The sequence below is a fragment of the Salmo salar genome, chromosome ssa20 (assembly GCF_905237065.1).
Source record: "Salmo salar chromosome ssa20, Ssal_v3.1, whole genome shotgun sequence".
Lineage (NCBI taxonomy): Eukaryota > Metazoa > Chordata > Actinopteri > Salmoniformes > Salmonidae > Salmo > Salmo salar.
Genome location: NC_059461.1, coordinates 48,295,909 through 48,322,527, shown reverse-complemented (window position 1 = coordinate 48,322,527; position 26,619 = coordinate 48,295,909). Strand labels below are relative to the sequence as shown.

The 26,619-nt window shown below is 43.2% G+C and overlaps 1 protein-coding gene across 1 annotated transcript; it reads right to left on the bottom strand.

Annotated features, from left to right (window-relative positions):
• Positions 1–646: 646 nt before the first annotated feature.
• Positions 647–26,619, bottom strand: LOC123729324 (galaxin-like). Its single transcript, XM_045704206.1, has 12 exons — positions 26,474–26,619; positions 26,343–26,375; positions 21,080–21,137; positions 20,682–20,824; positions 20,399–20,533; positions 18,874–19,109; positions 11,533–11,675; positions 6,353–6,453; positions 5,349–5,578; positions 1,665–1,993; positions 1,383–1,439; positions 647–1,223 (listed from the first exon to the last, which is right to left on the bottom strand). The coding sequence occupies exons 6-12, from the start codon at positions 18,945–18,947 to the stop codon at positions 901–903; spliced, it is 1,257 nt and encodes a 418-aa protein (XP_045560162.1). The 5' UTR covers positions 18,948–19,109; positions 20,399–20,533; positions 20,682–20,824; positions 21,080–21,137; positions 26,343–26,375; positions 26,474–26,619; the 3' UTR covers positions 647–900.

Here is a 26,619-nt window from a genome sequence, read left to right as displayed (position 1 = left end):
TCAATGGTAATTTGAATGCACAGAGATACCGTGAAGAGATCCTGAGGCCCATTGTCATGCTATTCATCCGCCGACATCACCTCATGTTTCAGCATAATAAGGCAGCACGGCCCCATGTTGTAAGGATCTGTACACAATTCCCCGGGAAGTTGAAAATGTCCCAGTAGTTCCATGGCCTTCATACTCACCAGACATGTCACCCATTGAGCACGTTTGGGATGCTCTGGATCGAGATGTACAACAGCGTGCTCCAATTCCGGCCAATATCCAGAAATTTTGCACAGCCATTGAAGAGTAGTGGGACAACATTTCACAGGCCACAATCAACAGCCTGATCAACTCTATGCAAAGGAGATGTGTCACACTGCATGAGGCAAATGGTGTTACACCAGATACTGACTGGTTTTCTGATCCACGCCCCTAGCTTTTTTATGAAGGTATCTGTGACCAACAGATGCATATCTGTATTCCCTGTATTGTGAAATCCTAATGAAAGATCTAAAGAATTTAATTAAATTAACTGATGCAATGTAACATCTTTGAAATTGTTGTTTATATTTTTGTTCAGTATACATTGTTTACATAGTAAACAAGCCTATTTTGGGTTCTGATGGTGTACGACATTTGAACTAAGCCCATGAGACAAATTATATTTTTTAATAAACAATATGTAGATGTAATTCATTTACAAGTCCAAAAATGGATGCAACAATTACAGGTTGTAACAAAGCACGTAGTCAGTCTTTTGTGATAATATTACAGAAAACCACTACCCAGACAGACAAAATATGACTTATCCTGAGATATGGCTCATGAGAGATCATAAAGATGCTAGTTTTAAGCTTATCGTCAGATAACATAACAGATTTCTGCACAATAGCCTATGGAAATACCCAGAATTCATTTTCTGTTGGGATGGTTAGCCTTCTTTCCTCTGGGATAGATAAAGGTTGAGCAAATGGAAAAGATGGAATGGAAAGGGGAGGAATGATCGCTGAGATCAGAGATGAATCTTATGGTGTCTGAGAAAGGTATTTTCATCAAGATGTAAGAGTTGCCCGGCACCAGTTCAGGGGAGCTGCAGTGGTCGGGTAATGTGACGTAGTGAGGGGAAGCCATGGCTTTGAAATGGCCACGTGAGGCCAGCAAAGACAAGGCGTTCACCATCACGATGGACCGCTCGTTCATCTTCACGGACACACTCTGCACTGTCCCTAGCAGAACTGGACAAACACACACACACTTTCAGATCCGCGTTGTGAAGCAACTGTACATCAGTGTCAAAATGAGAGTAGATTCAAGGGCTTCCCACTGTTCTTACTAAAGATAAAAGTATTGAGTAATGTTTCCTTTCATTCTGTGCTTCAAACTGGAGGCCTTACCTTCGGTGTAACACAGGACTTCAGTCTTCAGATCGCCCAGTGGTAGAAGCCTGGGTCCTGAGGATAATGAACAACAGTCTAAACAAATGGACAGAGACAGACTCCAGGCAGGGACCCATCAGAAGACACCCCCTTTATCTTATATGAACTAGATATAGAATTCAATATTCATATCATTTGTCTGACTTGTAGGTTGGTCTTTCGGAGACCTTTCAGAGATAAACAGACGCAAGTCAAGCTGTGGCATAAATCATAGATCGATTGCATCCTGTTCCCACTGACCTGGAATCACGTTCTTGGTGGTGTTGTGTGGTTCAGGCCTTGGGTGCAGGACCCCGGCGCAGCAAGACCACTGGGAGGCATTGGGATAGCGGTGCCCACAGCAGGTGAACCCTGGCTGGGTAGGGTAGAGCAGGTCTAGCCCTGGGGCAGAGCAGCAGGTCTGGGTGGAGCCAGCCTCCATCAGAACACTCCCACAGCACTGGGTATCCTCTGTGGGCCTGCCCTGAACCTGCAGGTCGTACAGAGTCCCTGCACAGCACTTCCTCTGTCTGCTGCTGGGGTTGTAGACCTTCCTTCCACAGCAGGACATTTTTCCCAACCTGTTGTGTCTGTGCAGAGAAAAAACATTTGACCTCCCAATAGAAAGAGAGCTGTCATGTTGGGTGAACTCAGAGCCATATTGTACAGATTATTTATAATTTAATGGATTTTACCCATTATACTTTGATGAATATAGCACGCAAGGAAATCGTTTCAGCCCATTGATTTCATGGCCAAAGTATTGAGTAATGGCATCGGTATAAATTCAGACTGGACACACCTACTCATTCCAATGCTAAAGAAAAACCTTGGAATGAGTAGGTGTGTGCAAACTTTTGACTGGTACTGTAAGTAGATTCAAGTGTTTTCTTTTAAGTAATTACCATCTGTGTCAGGTATGCGCTCAGACATGGTAAATTTTTCTGTATTCCAAATAAACACACTTCAGTCAATAATGAACAACATTTACTTGGAACAAACATTAGTAACATTCCTCAAATGCCAAACTAGAGTCAACCAGTTTCCTCCTAGAGTCAGACACCAAGGTCAAGCACAAGTCATACAACAGGGCGAAGTACAAAAAACAACTACCCGCTGTCTGACCCCTTTCCTGGAGACCAAAAAGCAGACACAACCTGTCTTAAGAGATGTGTGGCTGTCTAACTGTCTGAATGCCTCTGACTGGAACAAGGGAGGTGAAGTACAGAACAGTTGGAGATCTTTTGGCTTTTGAAACATGTCTGGGAGGCTAAAATCTGTATGACATGACGCATCCATTTGGCCGTCCACATAATTGTTCCACATCCTGAGGTAGGGGGATGTGAGAATGGCAGAAGGGTGAACTTACTAAATGACTGAGAGTTTGACTGTGTGATATTAGGTTGCTTCTTGTGTAAATATTTTCCATCTAGATTTTAGTGATAGGATTTTAAATATTTTCCGTCTGGATTTTAATGATTTGTATGTTGCTTGATGGTTTGATGGTTGCTCCATCGTATCCGATGATGACTTCCACTTCTGAGTTAACAGTGAATTATTTGGTGACTGTAGAGTCCAATCTGAGATACACAAACTTTATTGCAGGTGGGGCCTATGCAGTCTGTGTTGGGGGGGGCAGGCATGGTTGAACGTCTCCTGAGATGTTTTTGCTGTTTCTTTGTGCTCCTCTCCTCCTGCCACCTCTGTACACCGCTCTGGCAGAGCTGCCGCCAGGTGGAATGGTCGGCAGCGGCGTCCACCAGGTCTGTGGGTTTGATGTTGCACGTCTTCAGCGACGTATTCAGCTGGTCCTTGTAGCACTTCATCTGCCCCCTGCAGACCACCGGCCAAGATGTAGCTGGCCCTACAGGATCTTCCCTGGCAAGCGCTCCTGAGACATTCTAATGACATGCCCAAGCCAGCACAGTTGGTGTTGTGTGACCATGGCCTCCATACTCTTGCACTTGGTCTTAGCAAGTATTTCTGTATGCGGCACACGGTTGCACCAGGTGATTCATAGGATTGCTGCAGGCATCTTTTGTGGAATCGCTCGAGCTGCTTGTTGTGGCGACTGTAAGTGACCCAGGCTTTACAGCTGTAAAGAAGTGTGGTGATGCAGATGGCTTGATAGACAGCGACTTTGGTGTGGAGGTGGTGATCCCTGTTTTGGAAGGCCTTGTGTCTGAGTTTCCAGAAGGCAGCTGATGCTTGCTTGATCCTGTTTTGAATTTTGAGGTCGATGCTGCAGTCCTCCGAGAGGATTCTGCTCAGGTATTTGAATGATGGGACGTTTGCCAGTGATTTGTGTTTAATGGTGAAAACAGGCATGGCAGGAGGAGGGCTGGATCTCCATTGGCAGACCACCTTTGCCTTGGTGGTGTTGATTGACAGTCCAATTCTGCTATAGACCCTCACAGCCGTTTCAAGGACAGACTGAAGGTCTTCTAACAACCTTGATGGTTGCTTGGAGCCTCCGGATGTTGAATAGGTTTCTATCCAGCCTGAAGTCCACCGCAACCCGTTGCTGTCCTCAAGCTCCTTGTGGACACATAGGAGGAAGATGTTAAACAGTACAGGTGCCAGCACACATCAACGCTTACTCCAAAGGGCACTGTCTCCTGCCCTCCTATGGCCACCCGAGCATCCTCCCATCATGGAACTGGCAAAGGATGTTGACAAATTTGTCTGGACAGCCAAATGTGAGTAGAATGCCCCATAGTAGTTACCTGCTCACAGTGTCGAAGGCCTTGGAGAGGTGGACAAAGGTCATGAAAAGGTCCTTTTGTTGTTCACAGCACTTCTCCTGGAGTTGCCGTGCCGTGAATATAATGTAGACCGTACTCCTGTTCTTTCTGAAGCCGCATTGTGACTCTGGCAGCATCACCTTGGAGAGGACCTTGCTGGCAACAGCCAGAAGGGATATCCCTGGCTGTTGCCGCAGATGGACTTGTTACCCTTGTTCTTATATATGGTGACAATGTTTGCATCCCACCACTGTTGGGGGATGATCTACCGGTCCCAAACCTCAGTGATGTACTGATGGAGTGTTCTGGTGCAGAAGTAACCTCCCTTCTTAAGTAGCTCTGCCGGGATGCTGTAGGCACCTGGAGTCTTATCGTTTTTGAGGGAACGGAGAGCTGATAACACCTTTTGGAAGGTTGGTGAATGGTTAAGGTCTTGAATGGGTAGGCGGACAGGCAGTTCTTCCAGGGTGGAGTGGTCTGTAGGAGAGCGCTGATTGAGTAGTGCTTCAAAGTAGTCAGCTTGCCTGATCAGGATCTGGTTTTGGTCCTTCAAGAGAGTCAGACCATCAGCTGTTTTCAGGGGGGTGATGGAGCGACTTCTAGGGCCATAGGTAGCTTTAGCTGAATTGCATGTAGTTTTTGTCTGCATAAACTTGGATTTCCTGTGCCTTATTCGTCCACCATTCGTTTTGCAGAGCATGCAAGGTTGTTTGCACGTCCTTGCGTGATGCACCCCATTGCTGGCAGAGGGTAGCAGATGTGGGGCTGTTGAGAGGAGCCCTGTGCGCTTTGTGCATATTGTCCAGTAACGTTGCGATGGTGTCCGAGTTCTCATCAAACCAGTCTTGATGTTTCCTACCTCTGTAGCCAATGGAGTGGGCCTCTGCACTCAGAAGAGGCTCACTCTCCCTCAGCCTTTCAGCGAGAGAGCGACGGAACTCGTCCCTTACTGCAGCTTTCACAAGCTGGGTACAGTGCAGATGCCTCTTACTGTACTTCTGCAGGCGTTGGGGGGGGGACATATTTTCACCTGGAGTTTATATTTGTTCTTCTGAAACAAGGTGTTAGTGACAATGAGATCAAAGCTGTTCTTAGCGCCTTAGTTCTGCCCTTAGGCACTCTGAACTGCTCTTGCAGACAGTGATAACCCCACGTCTTTGGGATAAACTTCCTACAATTTCCACCCTACAGAGCTACTCACTTGTGTCCGTTGCAGCAGATTTCATACTGAGGGTCGTATGTGTCCTCTCCACAGCAGTGTTTGCCTGGATCGTTGAGATGAACGCGTGAGCCACACACCATGTCACGGGATGGCAGATACAAGTGGCCACCTGGGGAGCACTGGTACCCATCCTCCACCACACGATGCAAGGTCTGGTTACAGCACAGCACCCCTCGGTCCTCTACACCATACGGAGTTGTACCGCAGCACTGGGAGAGAGACACACACTAGTCAGCAGGGTAACAACACACACACAAACACACAGCATGTATAACAGACACACATACAGACAACTTCATGCACTCACAAACGGTAGCATGCAAATTCACACACAATCACAAAAGAAAGTCCACATGCTAGAAAAGAGAGTCTAACTTTCTTACCAGTCAACCTGTGCACACATCCTCTACCGACAGAGTGTGAAGCGATAGAAGAGACCCAATGAGAACTATTGTTATCCATTATCTGACTAACAGTCACATAGACGAGGAGACACTAACTGGTTGTGGGTTGGGACTTACAGAACTAACAATGCAGATGGAAATGACATGGTACAGCATATAGCTCAAGTAAAGCAAACACCAATAGAAATAGTAATTGTTACTAGCAAAATATGGGGCAGATTTTCTCCCTGACAAACTTTTAGATCAAGCACCAGTCTAGAATATTGGCCTTGAGTATAGGACACCCACTTCCCACTGGGGCCCTGTATGAACATTCTGACGGGGCTGAAAATGGGTCTGTGGACAATGTATAGTTTCAGGCTCGTCTTTAGATATTTAAACTTTTTTTTACAAATACATCCCTGTACTGTACAGCTTTTGTCTTTATTGCTTGACCTATATCTACTCATCAAGCGGATGGATGATTTAGCTGTTTTACTTCAATTTGACTGAGATGAGGACACATTTTTATATAGCGGAGGAGGTTCAGTGAACTAAGCTTTAGCTATAGGCCTAAGATCTATGGGCTAATGGACTTACCAGGTTTTTTCCAGGCACCCTATTGGACAGCTTCCCGGCACAGCAGATGTTGAAGTTTGGATTGTAAACCTGAGAGCCACAGCTAGCACCATTGTAGAGATCTGGTTAGAGAGATGGGAAGGAGGAAGGACAGAGATGGGGATGGTGGTGAGCCACATGGAAAAAATACTACAGTTTACTATAGAACACTACATAAATTACTATAGAATCATATAGTAAACTGCAGTATACTATACTACACACTATTGTATCCCTCAATCATGTGTAGTATTTACAATACACCGTTGTAGTATAGAATACTACAGTAAATACTAGTATTATCTGAAAAAAAACACTACTGTAAAAAATACAGTAATGTCCGCACAAACACTACAGTCCATCCACCCCCCCCACCCCCCATTTTTATTAAGCTATAGTAAATACTACAGTATTCAATGTTCATATACTCTGCCCATTCCCCTCCCCCATAATCACAATTTGGGCCACCCATAAGTGACAAACCACCATGCCAAGTATAGACCATATTGTGTTCCTTACAGGTTATAGAAAAGAGCAGAAGCACTGAACTATCCATTCAGAACACAGTCCTGCCTACCTACCTACAGGTTATGGAAAATGTGCTCTTTTAGTGTTTCTTCAGTAGGTTTCTTGAAGGAGAAAGCCTCCACTTCTATGTCAAATACAATAAAACAAAAAAGCTATAGTAAATACTAAAGTAATGCAAAAGCAGTACAGGAATACTACAGTATAGTACAGTCCGCAAAAACACTACATTAAATACTACAGTAGAGTACAGTCTGCAAAAACACCACATTAATTACTATAGTATATACACTACAGTTATTTTACTAGTGTTTATACTATAGTTAACTGTAAATACTACAGTAAAGTCTGCAAAAACAGTATTTATACCATAGTATACGATAGTATTTTTTCAAATCAAATTAAGAATGGTAAATAATCCATGTCAACCAGGCTAATATACAGTCCATTCGGAAAGTATTCAGACCCCTTGGCTTTTTTTCTACGTTACAGCCTTATTAAAAATAAAAAACAAATACCTTATTTACTTAAATATTCAGACCCTTTGCTATGATACCTGAAATTGAGCTCATGTTCATCTTTTCCATTGATCATCCTTGAGATGTTTCTCCAACTTGATTGAAGTCGTACCTGTGGTAAATTCAATTGACCCAATGGTCACTCTGATAGAGCTCCAGAGTTCCTCTGTGGAGATGTGAGAACCTTCCAGAAGGACAACCATCTCTGCAGCACTCCACCAATCAGGCCTTTATGGTACAGTGGCCAGACGGAAGCCACTCCTCAGTAAACAGCACTCAAAGGACTCTCCACGAGAAACAAGATTCTCTGATAAAACCAAGATTTGAACTATTTGGCGTGAATGCCAAGCATCACGTCTGGATGAAACCAGGAGCCGCTCATCACCTGGCCTATACCGTTCCTACGGTGAAGCATGTTGGTGGCAGCATCATGCTGTGGGGATATTTTTCACCGGCATGGACTGGGAGACTAGTCAGGATCGAGGGAAAGATGAACGGAGCAAAGTACAGGAAAGGAGGTCCAGAGCACTCAGGACCTCAGACTGGGGCGAAGGTTCACCTTCCAACAGGACAACGAACCTAAGTATACAGCCAAGATAACGCAGTAGTGGCTTCGAGACAATATCTCTTGAGAGACTTGAAAAGAGCTGTGCAGAAACACTCCCCATCCAACCTGACAGAGCTTGAGAGGATCTGCAGAGAAGAATGGGAGAAACTCCCCAAATACAGGTGTGCCAAACTTGTAGCATCATACCCAAGAAGACCCTAGGCTGTAATTGCTGCCAAAGGTGATTCAAGAAAGTACTGAGTAAAGGGTCTGAATAATTATGTAAAATGTGATATATCAATTTTTGCTTAGTCATTATGGGGTATTGTGTGTAGATTGCTGAGGAAAAAAATACAATTTAATACATGTTAGAATAAGGCTGTAACGTAACAAAATGTGGAAAAAGTGAAGGGGTCTGAATACTTTCTGAATGCACTATATGTGTGCAATAGATAAAAAACGGGTGAGACAAATGTGTCAATCATTTTGTATAGAATTTGATATAATATAGGGAGAATTTTAAAAGGGCAGCCCCCTGTGAGCATGACACATTTTATAGAAAAGGTTATGTCTAGTTTCTTGTTTGGGCCTCTTGGAGACAGAGTGTTGAGAGAATGTATCCAAAAGGACTCCAAAAGGAAATTGTCAATGTTACAGATTCTACAGACATGTTTTAACTGACTGATCAGGAGGCTTTTCTTTAGGAGAAATAGGGTGGAAACTAGCACATCTTAGATGCGTGTTTCGATCTGTGGGCTTGCTGCATAGATCGGTGAGGAGTGTGTCATTTTCTTTGGTGATCTGAATGTCAAGGAAGCTGACACTAGAGTAATCAAAGTACGTGGTAAAACGAAGATGATCATTTTACTTATTAAGAAACTCATGTAACATCTCAAGACTCTCAAGAGTCCCATTAAATAATACCAATACATCATTTATATAACGTCGATATAGTTTGATCTTCAATAGAAAGGGATTTTGCTCAGGATTGAGAATGCAATCGTGTTCTAAAAGTCCCATAAAGATTGGCATAATTGGGGGCCATCGTACTCCCCGTAGCAGTTCCCTTTGTTGGTAGAAAAAAGTCACTTCTATACATAAAACTGTTATTTGTGAGTACCAGCTATGCTAGGTCTCTGATACATGAGGAGCTAGGCCGAGAGTCTACAGGGCATTGTTCTAAAAAGAAGCTCAGAGCCTCTAGGCCACCTTGGTGGGGTATTGACAATCTTCGCTCTCGCACTAACTCTCTTTTATCCTATCATCTCTCCCTTCTGCTAAATCCTTCTCCCTCTTGTCTCCTGACCTCTTTCTCTCCTCTCTTTCCAGATGAAATCTTGCGACTAGAGAGGTCTGTCCACCTGACAACCTCCCCGCTCGACCCCATCCCCTCCTCCAGACCATCTCTAGAGACCTTCTCCCATTCCTCACTCCCCTCATCAATGACCACTGGCTGCATCTTCTCTGACTTCAAAATGGACGAAGTTGCTCTCCTCCTCAGGAAAATAACACTCGACTATCTGACCTCTAAAACTATAGACCTGTATCCCTTTCTTTTCAAAACACTTGGGCGTGTGTCTCTGATCAACTTTCTCGTTATCTCTTTCAGAACGATCTTCTTACCCTAACCAGTCAGGCTTCAAGACAGGTCACTCAACCGAGACTGCTCTTCTCTGTGTCACGGAGGCTCTGCGCACTGCCACCATGAACCATCAGATCCTCCTCTCCACCCTCTCAGGGCTGTGCGTCTCAGGCTCTGCACACTCTTGGATTGCATCCTATCTGGCAGGCCGCTCCTACCAGGTGACGTAGAGAGAATCTGTGTCTGCACCACGTACTCTCACTACTGGTGTCCCAGACTTTATACACTGCACTCTTTGGGAGAGGTAGTTAACAAACCAGGCCAAAGACCCCTCAGAGACACCAATACTCCTTAGCCGGCCCACAAGAATGGAATGGTCTACCGTATCAAAAGCTTTGGCCAAGTCAATAAAAATAGAAGCACAACATTGTTTAGAATCAAGGGTAATGGTGACATCATTGAGGACCTTTAAGGTTGCAGTGACACATCCATAACCTGAGCTGTAACCAGATTGCATACCAGAGAGAATACTATAGACATCAAGAAAGCCAGTCAGTTGATTATTGCCAAGTTTTTCAAACACTTTTGATAAACAGGGCAAAATAGAAATAGGCCTATAACAGTTAGGATCAGCTTGATCTCCCCCTTTAAATAAAGGACTAACTGTGGCTGCCTTGCAAGCAATGGGAACTCCCCAGAGAGGAGAGAGGTCAGAGATAGGCTTGGCGATTATAGGGGCAGCAACATTAAAGAAGAAAGGGTCTAAACCATCTGCCCCAGATGTTTTTTGGGGGTCAAGTTTAAGGAGCTCCTTTAGCACGTCGGACTCAGTGACCACCTGCAGGGAGAAACTTTGTAGAGGGGCAGGGGAAAAAGAGGGAGGAGCATCAGGGCTAGTTGCATTAGAAGGGGTGGGAGATGAGAACATTTTGGATGGGCAACGAGGCATGGCTAAGTCAAATAGGAATGCTGACTTAATGAAGTGGTGATTAAAGAGCTCAGCTATGTGCTTCTTGTCAGTAACAACCACATCATAAACTTTAAGGGACATGGGCAGCTGTGAGGAGAAAGGTTTATTATTCAGGTCTTTAACCGTTGTCCAGAACTTCTTGGGGCTAGATCCACAGAGAGAGAATTGCTGTTGGGGTCACTCTAGGAAAAGTCATACAATTTCAAGTTGAAAAAATAGAATTTAGGGGGTTTTCTCTGCTGTTAAACATAGTGGTGGGTTATTTTTGACCCATAAGACAACACAAGGGTTAAGGAAAATTATGAAACACAGAGAGACTAAAGATAAATTGTTTACTGGTACATTTTTTGGGGAAGCCTGGCTTCCCTTGGCATCCATGAATACACGCCACAGATGGATATGAATTAATCTCTGAAACCACTCTACTGCTGCGCTACGATATAAGGATTGCAAGCATGTGCTTTGTCAGTGGCTGTGACATAGGGTTTAGACAGGAGTTGACGGACATTCTGAAGACAGAATGAAATGATAGGAGGGACATCCCAGCTTCAAGTGGTTTCAGATTTCACATCCTGTCGGTCGGAACCGGTACCAGAACCACGCAGATCCCCTAAACGGGGGACTTGACATCTCAGAGGTTTTAACCTGTCTCCTCCCCTTTATCTACATTGACTGAAGTGGATTTAACAAGTGACATCAATAAGGGAATATAGCTTTCACCTGGTCAGTCTGTCATGGAAACAGCAAGTGTTTCTAATGTTTTGTACACTCAGTGTACATACACACCAAAGGAGGCTGGTGGGAGAAACTATAGGAGGACCGTCTCATTGTATCGGCTGGAATTGAATAGATGGAGCGGAGTCAAACATGTGGTTTGTATATGTTTGATGTGTTTGATACCGTTCCATTTATTCCATTCCAGCCATTACAATGAGCCTGTCCTCCTATAGCTCTTCCCACCAGCCTCCTCTGAAACACACAAACATACAGACACTAGCAGGGCACCTTGTGCTGTCTTACGTGGGGTGTGGCTGAGTGTTCCATCACAGCAGGCCTGGTCATGAGAGTAACTTTGACCCTGGTGAGAGCTAGGGTTCACACAGCAACGCTCTGTTGTTGGGTTGAAACAGGCACCTAGACCACAAGGCTTCTCCCCAGGCATACTGGAGGCATGTGGAGAGCGCGAGAGAGAGAGAAACACACACTTAGATGCAATACAAACACATGCACATAAAGACACATAAACAAACATAATGTACACAAATACACATACAAGAATAGTTAAAAAAAAATCATGTTAAAAAACATGTTTCTAACTATTCCACCACTCTTCTTCTACAGACAAAGGTTTACAATTAAAGTGCCCACTTTAATAATCACAGTGTCAATGTGGTTGTTGGCCAGACACGGCGCTACACCGGGGCTAGGGGGTGCTATAGCCACGTCACAAATCTGCATAGCCCCAGTTAAGCCCCCTCAAGCATTTTAGTATAATTTTTTTTTTAAATAAAAATAAATATGTTAAAGTTAATAACCAGCCATTCTGTTCCAAATCAAATCAAATCAAATGTATTTGTCACTTACACATGGTTAGCAGGTGTCAATGCAAGTGTAGCGAAATGCTTGTGCTTCTAGTTCCGACCATGCAGTAACATCTAACAAGTAATATAACCTAACAATTTCACAACAACTACCTTATACACACAAGTGTACAGGAATGAATACGAATATGTACATAAAAATATATAAATGAGTGATGGCCAAACGGCATAGGCAAGATGCAGTAGATGGTATAGGGTACAGTATATGCATATGAGATGAGTAATGTAGGGTATGAAAACATATAAAGCGGCATTGTTTAAAGTGGCTAGTGATACATTACATCAAGATGGCAAGATGCAGTAGATGGTATAGCGTACAGTATATACATATGAGATGAGTAATGTAGGGTATGAAAACATTATATAAAGTGGCATTGTTTAAAGTGGCTAGTGATACATTTAATTACATCAAGATGCAGTAGATGGTATAGCGTACAGTATATACATAAGAGATGAGTAATGTAGGATAAGTAAACATTATATAATATAAAGTGGCTAGTGATAAATTGATTACATCCAATTTTTCCATTATTAAGTGGCTGGAGTTGAGTCAGTATGTTGGCAGCAGCCACTCAATGTTAGTGATGGCTGTTTAACAGTCTGATGGCCTTGAGATAGAGGCTGTTTTTCAGTCTCTCGGTCCCCGCTTTGATGCACCTGTACTGACCTCGCCTTCTGGATGATAGCGGGGTGAACAGGCAGTGGCTTGGGTGGTTGTTGTCCTTGATGATCTTTTTGACATCGGGTGGTGTAGGTGTCCTGGAGGGCAGGTAGTTTGCACCCGGTGATGCGTTGTGCAGACCTCACTACCCTCTGGAGAGCCTTCCGGTTATGGGCGGAGCAGCTGCCGTACCAGGCGGTGATACAGCCCGACAGGATGCTCTCGATTGTGCATCTGTAAAAGTTTGTGAGTGTTTTTGGTGACAAGCTTCAACCTCCTGAGGTTGAAGAGGCGCTGCTGCGCCTTCTTCACCACGCTGTCTGTGTGGGTGGACCATTTCAGTTTGTCCGTGATGTGTACGCCGAGGAACTTAAAACTCTCCACCCTCTCCACTACTGTCCCGTCAATGTAGATAGGAGGCTGCTCCCTCTGCTGTTTCCTGAAGTCCAGGATCATCTCCTTTGTTTTGTTGAGATTGAGTGTGAGGTTATTTTCCTGACACCACACTCCGAGGGCCCTCACCTCCTCCCTGTAGGCCGTCTCGTCATTGTTGGTAATCAAGCCTACACTGTAGTGTCGTCTGCAAACTTGATGATTAAGTTGGAGGCGTGCATGGCCACGCAGTCGTGGGTGAACAAGGAGTACAGGAGAGGGCTGAGAACGCACCCTTGTGGGGACCCAGTGTTGAGGATCAGCGGGGTGGAGATGTTGTTACCTACCCTCACCACCTGGGGGCAGCCCGTCAGGAAGTCCAGGACCCAGTTGCACAGGGCGGGGTCGAGACCCAGGGTCTCGAGCTTAATGACGAGTTTGGAGGGTACTATGGTGTTAAATTCTGAGCTGTAATCGATGAACAGCATTCTTACATAGGTATTCCTCTTGTTCAGATGGGTTAGGGCAGTGTGCAGTGTGATGGCGATTGCGTCGTCTGTGGACCTATTGGGTTGGTAAGCAAATTGGAGTGGGTCTAGGGTGTCAGGTAGGGTGGAGGTGATATGGTCCTTGACTAGTCTCTCAAAGCACTTCATGATGACGGAAGTGAGTGCTACAGGGCGATAGTCATTTAGCTCAGTTACCTTAGCTTTCTTGGGAACAGGAACAATGGTGGCCCTCTTGAAGCATGTGGTGACAGCAGACTGGGATAAGGATTTATTGAATATGTCTGTAAACACACCAGCCAGCTGGTCTGCGCATGCTCCGAGGACGCGGCCGGGAATGCCGTCTGGGCCTGCAGCTTTGCGAGGGTTAACACGTTTAAATGTTTTACTCACGTTGGCTACAGTGAAGGAGAGCCCGCAGGTTTTGGTAGCGGGCCGTGTCAGTGGCACTGTATTGTCCTCAAAGCAAGCAAAAAAGTTGTTTAGTCTGTCTGGGAGCAAAGCATCGTGATCCGCGACGGGGCTGGTTTTTCTTTTGTAGTCGGTGATTGACTGTAGACCCTGCCACATACCTCTCGTGTCTGAGCCGTTGAATTGCGACTCCACTTTGTCTCTGTACTGACGCTTAGCTTGTTTGATTGCCTTGCGGAGTGAATAACTACAATGTTTGTATTCGGTCATGTTTCCGGTCACCTTGCCATGATTAAAAGCAGTGGTTCGCGCGTTCAGTTTTGCGCGAATGCTGCCATCAATCCACGGTTTCTGGTTTGGGAATGCTTTAATAGATGCTGTGGGTACGACATCACCGATGCACTTGTTAATAAACTCGCACACCGAATCAGCGTATTCGTCAATGTTGTTGTTCGCCGCAATGCGGAACATATCCCAGTCCACGTGATCAAAGCAATCTTGAAGCGTGGAATCCGATTGGTCGGACCAGCGTTGAACAGACCTGAGGGCGGGAGCTTCCTGTTTTAGTTTCTGTCTATTGGCTGGGAACAACAAAATGGAGTCGTGGTCAGCTTTTCCGAAGGGAGGGCGGGGGAGGGCCTTATATGCGTCGCGGAAGTTAGAATAACAGTGGTCTAGGGTTTTGCCAGCCCTGGTAGCACAATCAATATGCTGATAGAATTTGGGGAGCCTTGTTTTCAGATTAGCCTTGTTAAAATCCCTGGCTACAATAAATGCAGCCTCAGGATATGTGGTTTCTAGTTTACATAGAGTCCAATGAAGTTCTTTCAGGGCCGTCGATGTGTCTGCTTGGGGGGGAATATACACGACTGTGATTATGATCAAAGAGAATTCTCTTGGTAGATAATGCGGTCAGCATTTGATCCCTGGCAGCGTGCACGTGTGTGTGTGTGTAGGAGGTGTTCGCGCAGTTAGGCTACGTTATGTGAGTGTTATGATCCCCAGTTTCTGTGTTGTGGTTTGTGTATTTGTATGTGTGTATTTTAGGAAATGGCTTCCTGGATTCCCCTAAGCAGCTGATTGGTCAGCCCCATTGCAGATTGGAGCTGACCCCGCCCCCTCGTCAGGATACAGCTGTATCCCATTAGACTTCTTCTCCAGCTATATAAGCCAGTCTTCTGTTTCTCAGAAGAGAGCTGAGGGTTATATCCTGGGTTGGTTGTTTCTCAGAAGAGAGCTGAGGGTTATATCCTGGGTTGGTTGTTTCTCAGATAAAGCTGAGGGTTATATCCTGGGTTGGTTGTTTCTCAGATAAAGCTGAGGGTTATATCCTGGGTTGGTTGTTTCTCAGAAGAGAGCTGAGGGTTATATCCTGGGTTGGTTGTTTCTCAGATAAAGCTGAGGGTTATATCCTGGGTTGGTTGTTTCTCAGATAAAGCTGAGGGTTATATCCTGGGTTGGTTGTTTCTCAGATAAAGCTGAGGGTTATATCCTGGGTTGGTTGTTTCTCAGATAAAGCTGAGGGTTATAGCCTGGGTTGGTTGTTTCTCAGATAAAGCTGAGGGTTAATGCCTGGGTTGGTTGTTTCTCAGATAAAGCTGAGGGTTAATGCCTGGGTTGGTTGTTTCTCAGATAAAGCTGAGGGTTGTATCATATGTTGGTTGTTTCTCAGATAAAGCTGAGGGTTGTATCATATGTTGGTTGTTTCTCAGAAAGATGATTAGTATGTCCTATGTTAGTTTTTGCTGAGAGACAGGTTTTCATGAAGTATTTTGTAGCGGTCCTGCGGAGGTATGTTTATGTCCAAAGGACTGTTTTGATTATTGAACTTGTTTGTACTTTTCTGTTTCATTTGTTCCCAGGGTGGAAGGGGAAGGCACCTAGGGAGTGCTTAGGCAAGAGGCCTGCGGGCATACATAACCTGTCGTATTTACTGTCTATATGTAACCGATGTGAAATGGCTAGTTAGTTAGCGGTGGTGCGCGCTAATAGCGTTTCAATCAGTGACGTCACTCGCTCTGAGACTTGAAGTAGGGTTTCCCCTTGCGTTACAAAGGCCGCGGCTTTTGTGGCGCGAAGGGTAACGACGCTTCGTGGGTGTCAGTTGTTGATGTGTGCAAGTGTCCCTGGTTCGAGCCCAGGTTCATATATTAATATGTCATGTTGATTTGTTATTATGCATGCCTGCATCCTGGGAGTAGGGGAGTGTGTACTTACGTTTTGCCCTGCGTGCTCGTGCTCAGATCATTTTGATGCACTATGAGAGGTAGGCACGCTTTTTCTGTCGTCTTCAGAAAAGTTTGATTCTTTTAAGCATAAAGTCATACAGTGTTTTGTTCATGAATAATGTTGTACAGTGAGGGAAAAAGTATTTGATCCCCTGCTGATTTTGTACGTTTGCCTACTGACAAAGAAATTATCAGTCTATAATTTTAATGGTAGGTTTATCTGAACAGTGAGAGACAGAATAACAATAAAAAAATCCAGAAAAATGCATGTCAAATGTTATAAATTGATTTCCATTTTAATGAGGGAAATAAGTATTTGACCCCCTCTCAATCAGAAAGATTTCTGGCTCCCAGGTGTCTTTTTATACAGGTAACGAGCTGAGATTAGGAGCACACTCTTAAAGGGAGTGCTCCTAATCTCAGTTTGTTACCTGTATAAAAGACACCTGTCCACAGAAGCAATCAATCAGATTCCAAACTCTCCACCATGGCCAAGACCAAAGAGCTCTCCAAGGATGTCAGGGACAAGATTGTAGACCTACACAAGGCTGGAATGGGCTACAAGACCATCGCCAAGCAGCTTGGTGAGAAGGTGACAACAGTTGGTGCGATTATTCGCAAATGGAAGAAACACAAAAGAACTGTCAATCTCCCTCGGCCTGGGGTTCCATGCAAGATCTCACCTCGTGGAGTTGCAATGATCATGAGAACGGTGAGGAATCAGCCCAGAACGACACGGGAGGATCTTGTCAATGATCTCAAGGCAGCTGGGACCATAGTCACCAAGAAAACAATTGGTAACACACTACGCCGTGAAGGACTGAAATCCTGCAGCGCCCGCAAGGTCCCCCTGCTCAAGAAAGCACATATACATGCCCGTCTAAAGTTTGCCAATGAACATCTGAATGATTCAGAGGACGACTGGTGAAAGTGTTGTGGTCAGATGAGACCAAAATGGAGCTCTTTGGTATCAACTCAACTCGCCGTGTTTGGAGGAGGAGGAATGCTGCCTATGACCCCAAGAATACCATCTCCACTGTCAAACATGGAGGTGGAAACATTATGCTTTGGGGGTGTTTTTCTGCTAAGGGGACAGGACAACTTCACCACATCATTTGACGGGGCCATGTACTGTCAAATCTTGGGTGAGAACCTCCTTCCCTCAGCCAGGGCATTGAAAATGGGTCGTTGATGGGTATTCCAGCATGACAATGACCCAAAACACACGGCCAAGGCAACAAAGGAGTGGCTCAAGAAGAAGCACATTAAGGTCCTGGAGTGGCCTAGCCAGTCTCCAGACCTTAATCCCATAGAAAATCTGTGGAGGGAGCTGAAGATTCGAGTTGCCAAACATCAGCCTCGAAACCTTAATGACTTGGAGAAGATCTGCAAAGAGGAGTGGGACAAAATCCCTCCTGAGATGTGTGTAAACCTGGTGACCAACTACAATAAACGTTTTACCTCTGTGATTGCCAACAAGGGTTTAGCCACCAAGTACTAAGTCATGTTTTGCAGAGGGGTCAAATACTTATTTCCCTCATTAAAATACAAATCAATTTATAAAATTTGATGTGTTTTTCTGGATTTTTTTGTTGTTATTCTGTCTCTCACTGTTAAAATAAACCTACCATTAAAATTAGACTGATCATTTCTTTGTCCGAGGGCAAAACGTACAAAATCAGCAGGGGATCAAATACTTTTTTCCCTCACTGTATATTTAGAGGTTACTCATAAGTGGATGGTATTGTTAAGATGTAAATGTACTTTTTAGGATGGTATCAACATTCTGAATTCAACATGTGGTTAATAGCTAGCTAAGGTATTAGCAGACTATTGTATGTGTGAACGATGGCTAGCTCCTCGAATGATCCCAGTCCCTTGTATTGTGCATCTGTTGTAGAAAGAGGTGACGATTCGCAGAACATATGTGCTTTACAAATGTTTTATTTTCTTTTGGATGCAGGATGCAGAGTGAATTCTGCTTAATTAAAACAACCTGATCTCCAAAGTCCACGTCTATAGTCTCAATCAACCACACACGACGCAGAGTTACAGCGGTGCAGTACAGCACCGGTTACATATGGAACAACTTGTCAGATGGTGCATTGGAGACTGTGTTCCTGTCCTGTCTTTTCACAATACTATTGCAGATCGACATAAAAGCCAAAAAGACAGCCGTGGTGTCGCTCTTAATTTCTTGGTTCTCCTGTGGTACGTAATAAAGACCGCTACATTTATCTCAAATGTGCTGTGTGTCATATCTGCTTTTATTGAAAAAAACGAGAACTTAACTCTGAAGGCATGAAAATCGACTATTTTCTTAGCACCCCGCGTATTGGTCAAGCTCCCCCTTAACACCGAGAGAGCAAAAGTCCTGGCGCCGTGTCTGTTCTTGGCAGACCATTCAAAGCCTAGGCCAAAAGCATAAACCCACAAGGGAAATAAAGCAACGGACGCCACCCCCATTGTTGCTTTAGGACATCAAAATTATTATTTTAAAACCTGACTGTTAATGAAATGATTGAATAAAGAAAGTGAGACATGAGGTTCAGTATATGGTTGAAGGCCACAGGCAACCTTACCAGTTTGGAGACTTCTGAGCAATTGCCCCAGTGCGGAAAAACATTAGACCCTGATGATGCACAGCAGCTTGCATTGAGAGGCTGTGGAGATAGTGGTTCAGAATCGATGCAGCAGCAGTGGCTTCGCTGGTCAAACTGGTGGTCTCCACAGCACCGGTGGTGACCAGACATTTTGGTCAGGACCCTCCTTCCTTGGACTTTTCCACAGCAAAGCTCGTGGTCTTCATCATAAAGGTCTGTGGGACAGGTAATAACAATTGATCAGATTTACTGTTTAAAGCACTCAAGTGCTCAAGTGTTACAAGCTTGTCATTGTGAAGGGGAGTAAGTGAGCATAGAAGCCATGAGGTGCAGACAGTGGCAAGTCAAATTCAAGGACTTTCAAGCACCAGTATGTATTTTCAAGGACCGTCCATTTAATTGTTCCTATCATGCAATTGTTTCTAGTCGCCATCAGATGACAGTATATCACCATTAACTTACTATTCATCACTACCTTACAAGTTCTACTCAATAATACGTGTTTCACTACTTATTTACTACACACAGGAGTGCTAAGTCAGTGATGAGGATGTTGACTGATTTCCTTATATGAACTGTAACTGAGTAAAATCTTTGAAATTGCATGATACATTTATATTTTTGTTCATTGAACATGATGATAATGATATAAAATTGTCTTTATTTAAATTGTCTTTATATTTAGCAAAATGTTTGGTCCCACAGGCTGTCCCAACACATAATGACATGAAAGTGAATTCTAACAGTGTAAAATGCCCTTAGTTGACTCTAAAATGTTTTCTATACCCATTTGAAGAAACAAATTAATGGGTTTAATAAGATTTAAAGATTCTCTCAGGGGACCCTATTTAAATTTTAGGAGACCCCACATGGGTCCCGGACCCCAAGTTTGGGAACCACTGTACTACTAACCTCTCTCCCTGCTTGCTTCAATGCTTCCTCTCTCTTTGTATTTCCTTTCCATTTTTTTTAACCTTTATTTAACTAGGCAAGTCAGTTAAGAACAAATTCTTATTTACAATGGCAGCCAAACCCGGACGACGTTGGGCCAATTGTGCGCTGCCAGACCACGAAACACGTGAGGAAATAAAACTGGGTTGTCAGCCTGGAAATTAATTCGCAAGACCAACACATTTTTCATATCAACCTATTTGATCATTCTGTTCTTTTCTAATTTACATTAAATGACCTTTCAACTACTAACTTAAGAAAATGTCCGATTTTTCAAGCTTTTCCAGTACTTCAATTTCAGAGTGCCAAATTCAAGTACTTTAAGCACCTAGTGCGAGCTCTGGGTGCAGGTGGGAAATTAGGTTGTCACAATGACTCATGAGAGAATTGGGAAATATCTCCCAAAATGCTTTCAGACTAGACAGACCTCAATGGGGCGAGCCAAGTCTAAAATGCACACACTGACACCACCTATTTGTATGCCTTTTGATGTAGTTGTATTATTCTTCCCAATGATGACAGCAAAGGCCTCAAAATACCTGTCATCACTGACCTTTTCCACAACACTTGGAATGGGGTTGGGTCCTGGTCAGGATCCGTAAGTCACAGCACAGCTGGTTGAGTGGGTCATATGCCCTAGAACCACAGCAATCTGACACCAGCTGGCTCACATTCAGAGTCAGCTGACCTGCATCGGTTGAATGGCAGATAAACACACAAAATACCAATTCAAACTTGGGAGATGCTGAGAAAATAATGTTTTCAACCCAGTTACCAGGTTTGAGTGAATAGATGCAGTGGGATACTGCTAGACAGAGGCACGTCTCCTATCTCACCTTCACAACAGGAAGCCTGGGTGAGGTTAAAGACCCTGTTTCCACAGCAGGACAGCCCCGCCCCTTTATGTAGTTCTTTTTCACAGCAAGTGTAATCTAGAGCGTCATAATTCAGCCCGTCGCAGACGTGATCTCTGGGAGGCCTGAAAGGCAGAGGCTCATCTTCATGTCTAGAGGACATTTGCTATATCTATGTGCAGCACATATACTAGACATAGAGTGGAGTCACAATGCTCACACATACAGTCACATCATGCTGACACATCTTAATTAAAGAAAGGTAGTAGGATGAAGTTGCCCCTAAACACTGATCTAAGGTCAGTATCCCCACTAAAGATCTGGGCCCAAGGGCAGCTTCTACCCAGAGCACAGATAATAAGGGTACTTGCTATACTCACGTGTCATAGAACTTCCCAGCATGGGCAGAGACTGGAACTCCAAAAGGATTGACTTGCCCTGTGAAACGTGGAACATCCCCACATCAAGACAAAGCACTGGCTATGTATTCTGTGAAAAGTAATCTCAGGTCATGAGGAATGCTATTAATCTAAGCGTGATATTTGCAAAACGCTCACTAAGAAAATATTGGAACTGTAAATCGCTTTACAGTACAAAGAAAAGTAAAGCAATGCAAAATGTTGTATTGTTTAAAATCGCATTTTACAACTGCCGATACAGTGACTGAAGTTGAATAAGTTATTGTCAGGAAGCAACGGTATCTATAGCTCCAGTTAGCACTTCCTAAAGGTCTCTGCAGCTCCATATAAGTCATTTGAATTCAAAAACGTTAAAATCAGGATTAATATCCCCATCACTCTATAAACCACACAGCCAGTAGTAGAGGTCGACCGATAATGATTTTTCAATCCTGATACCGATTATTGGCGGACCAAAAAACCCGATACCGATTAATCGGACGTTTTTTATTTATTTTTATTCAATTTATTTTTTTTACATATTTGTAATAATGACAATTACAACAACACTGAATGAACACTTATTTTAACTTAATATAATACATCAATAAAATCAATTTAGTCTCAAATAAATAATGAAACGTTCAATTTGGTTTAAATAATGCAAAAACAAAGTGTTGGAGAAGAAAGTAAAAGTGCAATATGTGCCATGTAAAAAAGCTAAGGTTTAAGTACCTTGCTCAAAACATGTGAAAGCTGGTGGTTCCTTTGAACAGTAGTCTTCAATATTCCCAGGTAAGAAGTTTTAGGTTGTAGTTATTATAGGACTATTTCTCTCTATACCATTTGTATTTCATATACATTTGACTATTGGATGTTCTAATAGCGAAGAGCTGCTGGCAAATGCAGGAAAGTGCTGTTTGAATGAATGCTTACGAGCCTGCTGATGCCTACCACCGCTCAGTCAGACTGCTCTATCAAATCATAGACTTAATTATAATGTAATAACACACAGAAATACAAGCCTTAGGTCATTAATATGGTCAAAAACAGAAACTATAATTTCGAAAACAAAACGTTTATTCTTTCAGTGAAATACGGAAGCGTTATCTGGTAAAAGCTCTGGTGGACATTCCTGCAATCAGCATGCCAATTGCACGCTCCCACATCTGTGGCATTGTGTTGTGTGACAAAACGGCACATTTTTAGAGTGGCCTTTTGTTGTTCCCAGCATGAGGTGCACCTGTGTAATGATCATGCTGTTTAATCAGTTTATTTATATGCCACACCTGTCAGGTGGATGGATTATCTAGGCAATGGAGAAATGCTTACTAACAGGGATGTAAACAAATTTGTAGACAATTTTAGAAATAAGCCTTATGTGTGTATGGAACATTTCTGGTGTATTTTATTTCAGCTCATGAAACATGGGACGAACACTTCACATGTTGCGTTTTATATTTTTGTTCAGTATAGGTTGCACATATCCCTATACAGGCAGGATTCTAAAGCAACATGATCCACTGCATTCTGTTTTCCTTTTCTTTTTCAGGAGGCATGTCAGGGAAGTAAGGTACACGATGCACAGGGGTAAAAGTATTGCCAGATGTCCACCATGTGCATATACGTTTTGTTTTACCAGATATCTAGCCCGCATTTGTCGTACTTGACACACATGCTTCGCTTTCAACTAGTTAAAAGCTAGCTGGAGTCTGTGTACTTCCGTTTGTACCACCAAATGGTAAAGCCGATCACAAGTTGAAAGTATTGAACACATGCGGTACACAGAACGCACCCCTGCTTAGTGCGGAATCCCCAACATAGCGTTGCGGACTGCTCCATTGACAATTAGTGACTTCTGCTGGAAGGCAAATCGTTTTATGCATCTGGAGAACATAAGGTGTAAGGCAATAATCAAATGCCTACCCAGACTATTTGCATTTCCCCCTCCCCCCTCTTTTACACCGCTGTTACTCTTTGTTATCATCTATGCATAGTCACTTTAATAACTCTACCTACATGTACATATTACCTCAACTAACCGGTCCCCCGCACATTGACTCTGTACCGGTACCCCCCTGTATATAGTCTTGCTATTGTTATTTTACTGCTACTCTTTAATTACTTGTTACTTTTATTTCTTATTCTTATCCGGTTTTTGTTAAACTGCATTTCACTGTAAGGTGAAAGGTGTAAGGTGACGGTAAGGTGAAATACATACCTGTTGTATTCGGCGCATGTGACTAATACAATTTGATTTTATACGGTCAGGTAAAGCGTCCTGGCAAAATAAATAGTGAGGGTACACTGTACCAGTAAAACATAAGCCTACCACAATAATTAAAACAAATGTCAGAGGCATGAAAAATGTGCGAATGAACGTGAAAACGGGTGGTATAGCCTACGCTCCAAAATGCAATGTGGTTCAACTAAGCTTCCCCTAAAGTATATTAAATGAAATAGGTAATATTATGTAACTAAATTAGCCTACTCCTTTTTATACAGATATAAATAAAATCATTCAAAATAGGCTTCTACACCAGAAAGCATGATTTGGCCACAGAGAATTGTTAGCGTATTGGAAAACATTTTTTTTATTAATCTGTTTGTCAGCAGATTAGGCTACTCTACTTTTTGTCCTATTAACAAAATATATTCTGTCTCCAATCATATAAAGTGCAGTAGAATTGAATGAAATGTGTTTATAAAAGGACATTCTTCCCGTGCAAAGAAATAATATATACACACACACACACACACACACACACACACACACACACACACACACACACACAGTTGAAGTCGGAAGTTTACGCTTAGGTTGGAGTCATTAAAACTCGTTTTTCAACCACTCCACAAATGTCTTGTTAACAAATGATAGTTTTGGCAAGTTGGTTAGGACATCTACTTTGTGAATGACACAAGTCATTTTTCCAACAATTGTTTAGACAGATTATTTCACTTATAATTCACTGTATCACAATTCCAGTGGGTCAGAAGTTTACATACACTAAGTTGACTGTGCCTTTAAACAGCTTGGAAAATTCCAGAAACTCAGTTCCTCTTTGCTTGACATCATGGGAAAATCAAAAGAAATCAGCCAAGACCTCCACAAGTCTGGTTCATCCTTTGGAGCAATTTCCAAACCCCTGAAGGTACCACGTTCATCTGTACGAACAATAGTACGCAAGTATAAACACCATGGGACCACGCAGCCATCATACCGCTCAGGAAGGCGACGCGCTCTGTCTCATAGAGATGAACGTACTTTGGTGCGAAAAGTGCAAATCAATCCCAGAACAACAGCAAAGGACCTTGTGAAGATGCTAGAGGAAACAAGAACAAAAGTATCTATATCCACATTAAAACGAGTCCTCTATCAGCATAACCTGAAAGGCTGCTCAGCAAGGGCGAAGCCACTGCTCCAAAACCACCATAAAAAAGCCAGACTGTGGTTTGCAACTGCACATGGGGACAAAGATCATACTTTTTGGAGAAATGTCCTTTGGTCTGATGAAACAAAAATAGAACTGTTTGGCCATAATGACCATCGTTATGTTTGGAGGAAAAAGGGAGAGGCTTGCAAGTCGAAGATCACCATCCCAACTGTGAAGCACGGGGGTGGCAGCATCATGTTGTGGGGGTGATTGCTGCAGGAGGGTCTGGTGCACTTCACAAAATAGATGGCATCATGAGGTAGGAAAATTATGTGGATATATTGAAGCAACATCTCAAGACATCAGTCAGGAAGTTAAAGCTTGGTCGCAAATGGGTCTTCTAAATGTGGGCAGAACTGAAAGAGCATGTGTGAGCAAGGAGGCAGACAAACCTGACTCAGTTACACAAGCTCTGTCAGGAGGAATGGGCCAAAATTCACCCAACTTATTGTGGGAAGCTTGTGGAAGGCTACCCAAAACGTTTGACCCAAGTAAAACTATTTAAAGGCAATGCTAACAAATACTAATTGAGTGTATGTAAACTTCTGACCCACTGGGAATGTGATGAAAGAAATAAAAGCTGAAATAAATCATTCTCTCTCCTATTATTCTGACATTTCACATTATTAAAATAAAGTTGTGATCCTAACTGACCTAAGACAGGGAATTTTTACTAGGATTAAATGTCAGGAATTGTGAAAAACTGAGTTTAAATTTATTTGGCTAAGGTTTATGTAAACTTCTGACTTCAACTGTACATGAGTAACATTCCTCAAATACCAAACAAGAATCAACCAGTTTCCTCCTAGAGTCAGACACTGAGGTCAAGCACAAGTCATACAACAGGACAAAGTACACAAACAACTACCCGCTGTCTGACCCATTTCCTGGAGACCCAAAAGCAGACACACCTGGCTGAATGCCTCTGACTGGAAAAAGGGTAATTAAGTACAGTAGGAGACTGTATACATACAGTTGAAGTCAGAAGTTTACCTTTATTTAACTAGGCAAGTCCGTTAAGAACAAATTCTTATTTTCAATGACAGCTTAGGAACAGTGGGTTATCTGCCTTGTTCAGGGGCAGAACGACAGATCTTTACCTTGTCAGCTCAGGGATTCGATCTTGCAACCTTTCGCCAACCAACGCTCTAACCACTATGCTACCTGCCGCCCCATAAACATACATACACCTTAGCCAAATACATTTAAACTCAATTATAAGTGAAATAATCTGTAAACAATTGTTGGACATATTACTTGTGTCATGCACAAAGTAGATGTCCTAACCGACTTGCCAGAACTATAGTTTGTTAACAAGAAATTTGTGGAGTGGTTGAAAAACGAGTTCTAATGACTCCAACCTAAGTGTAAACTTCGACTTCAACTGTATACAAACTGATCACATCGGGAGTAGTAGGCTCTTACATAAGTCTGCAAATGTGAAGGTGGTTGGAATGCTTTATATTAAGTTGAACATTAGCTTCCCAAACTTGAAACACGCCGCCCATGAGTGGACGCATAAATACTAGGGATTCTATGATTAGGCCCATTAAAAAGGTCCCGTACCGGGAAGAAATGAATTCATCCCTGATGATGCATAAATTCTCAGGCTCAAAGAACAATAATTCACAAGTTCCACTGTGGCTTATCATAACCGAAGAGGAGCTCACATTGCAATACTATCTCTGCTGTATACTGTACACACGTCAATCTGAGAGGCAGAATAGTAGCCCACACCTCTCAACAGCTGGCCCCACTTCCATCATACAAACAGATGCAAGAAAGAGAAGATAGTGCTTTCCACTTACCATGAGCATTGTAGCAGGGTAGAGTCAGCCAAACTGCACAAATTCAAAAAGCAAATGTTAAGGAAAGGAAGTCTAGAGGTTCTACAGAAATTCTAGCAAATGTGCAGAGTTTGATAGGGATGGTCACATACCAAACATCAGTAGTGGAGTGGTCATGGTGACTCTTTCAATAGAGCAGTCTCATTCATAGATGAAATACTAATATGCACAGAGATAAGTACTCAATTTCAGCCACATCTACAAGTACCACCCCTGACAACAATATCCAGTTGCCTAG

Excerpts from the sequence above, each read along its gene's own strand:
- LOC123729324 (XM_045704206.1), bottom strand. The coding sequence starts at position 18,947 with ATGCAAGCTGCTGTGCATCATCAGGGTCTAATGTTTTTCCGCACTGGG. Across the intron at positions 6,454-11,532 it reads AACACTCAGCCACACCCCAC|ATCTCTACAATGGTGCTAGC; the intron begins GTAAGACAGCAC and ends CTCTCTAACCAG. Across the intron at positions 1,224-1,382 it reads AGTCCTGTGTTACACCGAAG|TTCTGCTAGGGACAGTGCAG; the intron begins GTAAGGCCTCCA and ends GTGTTTGTCCAG.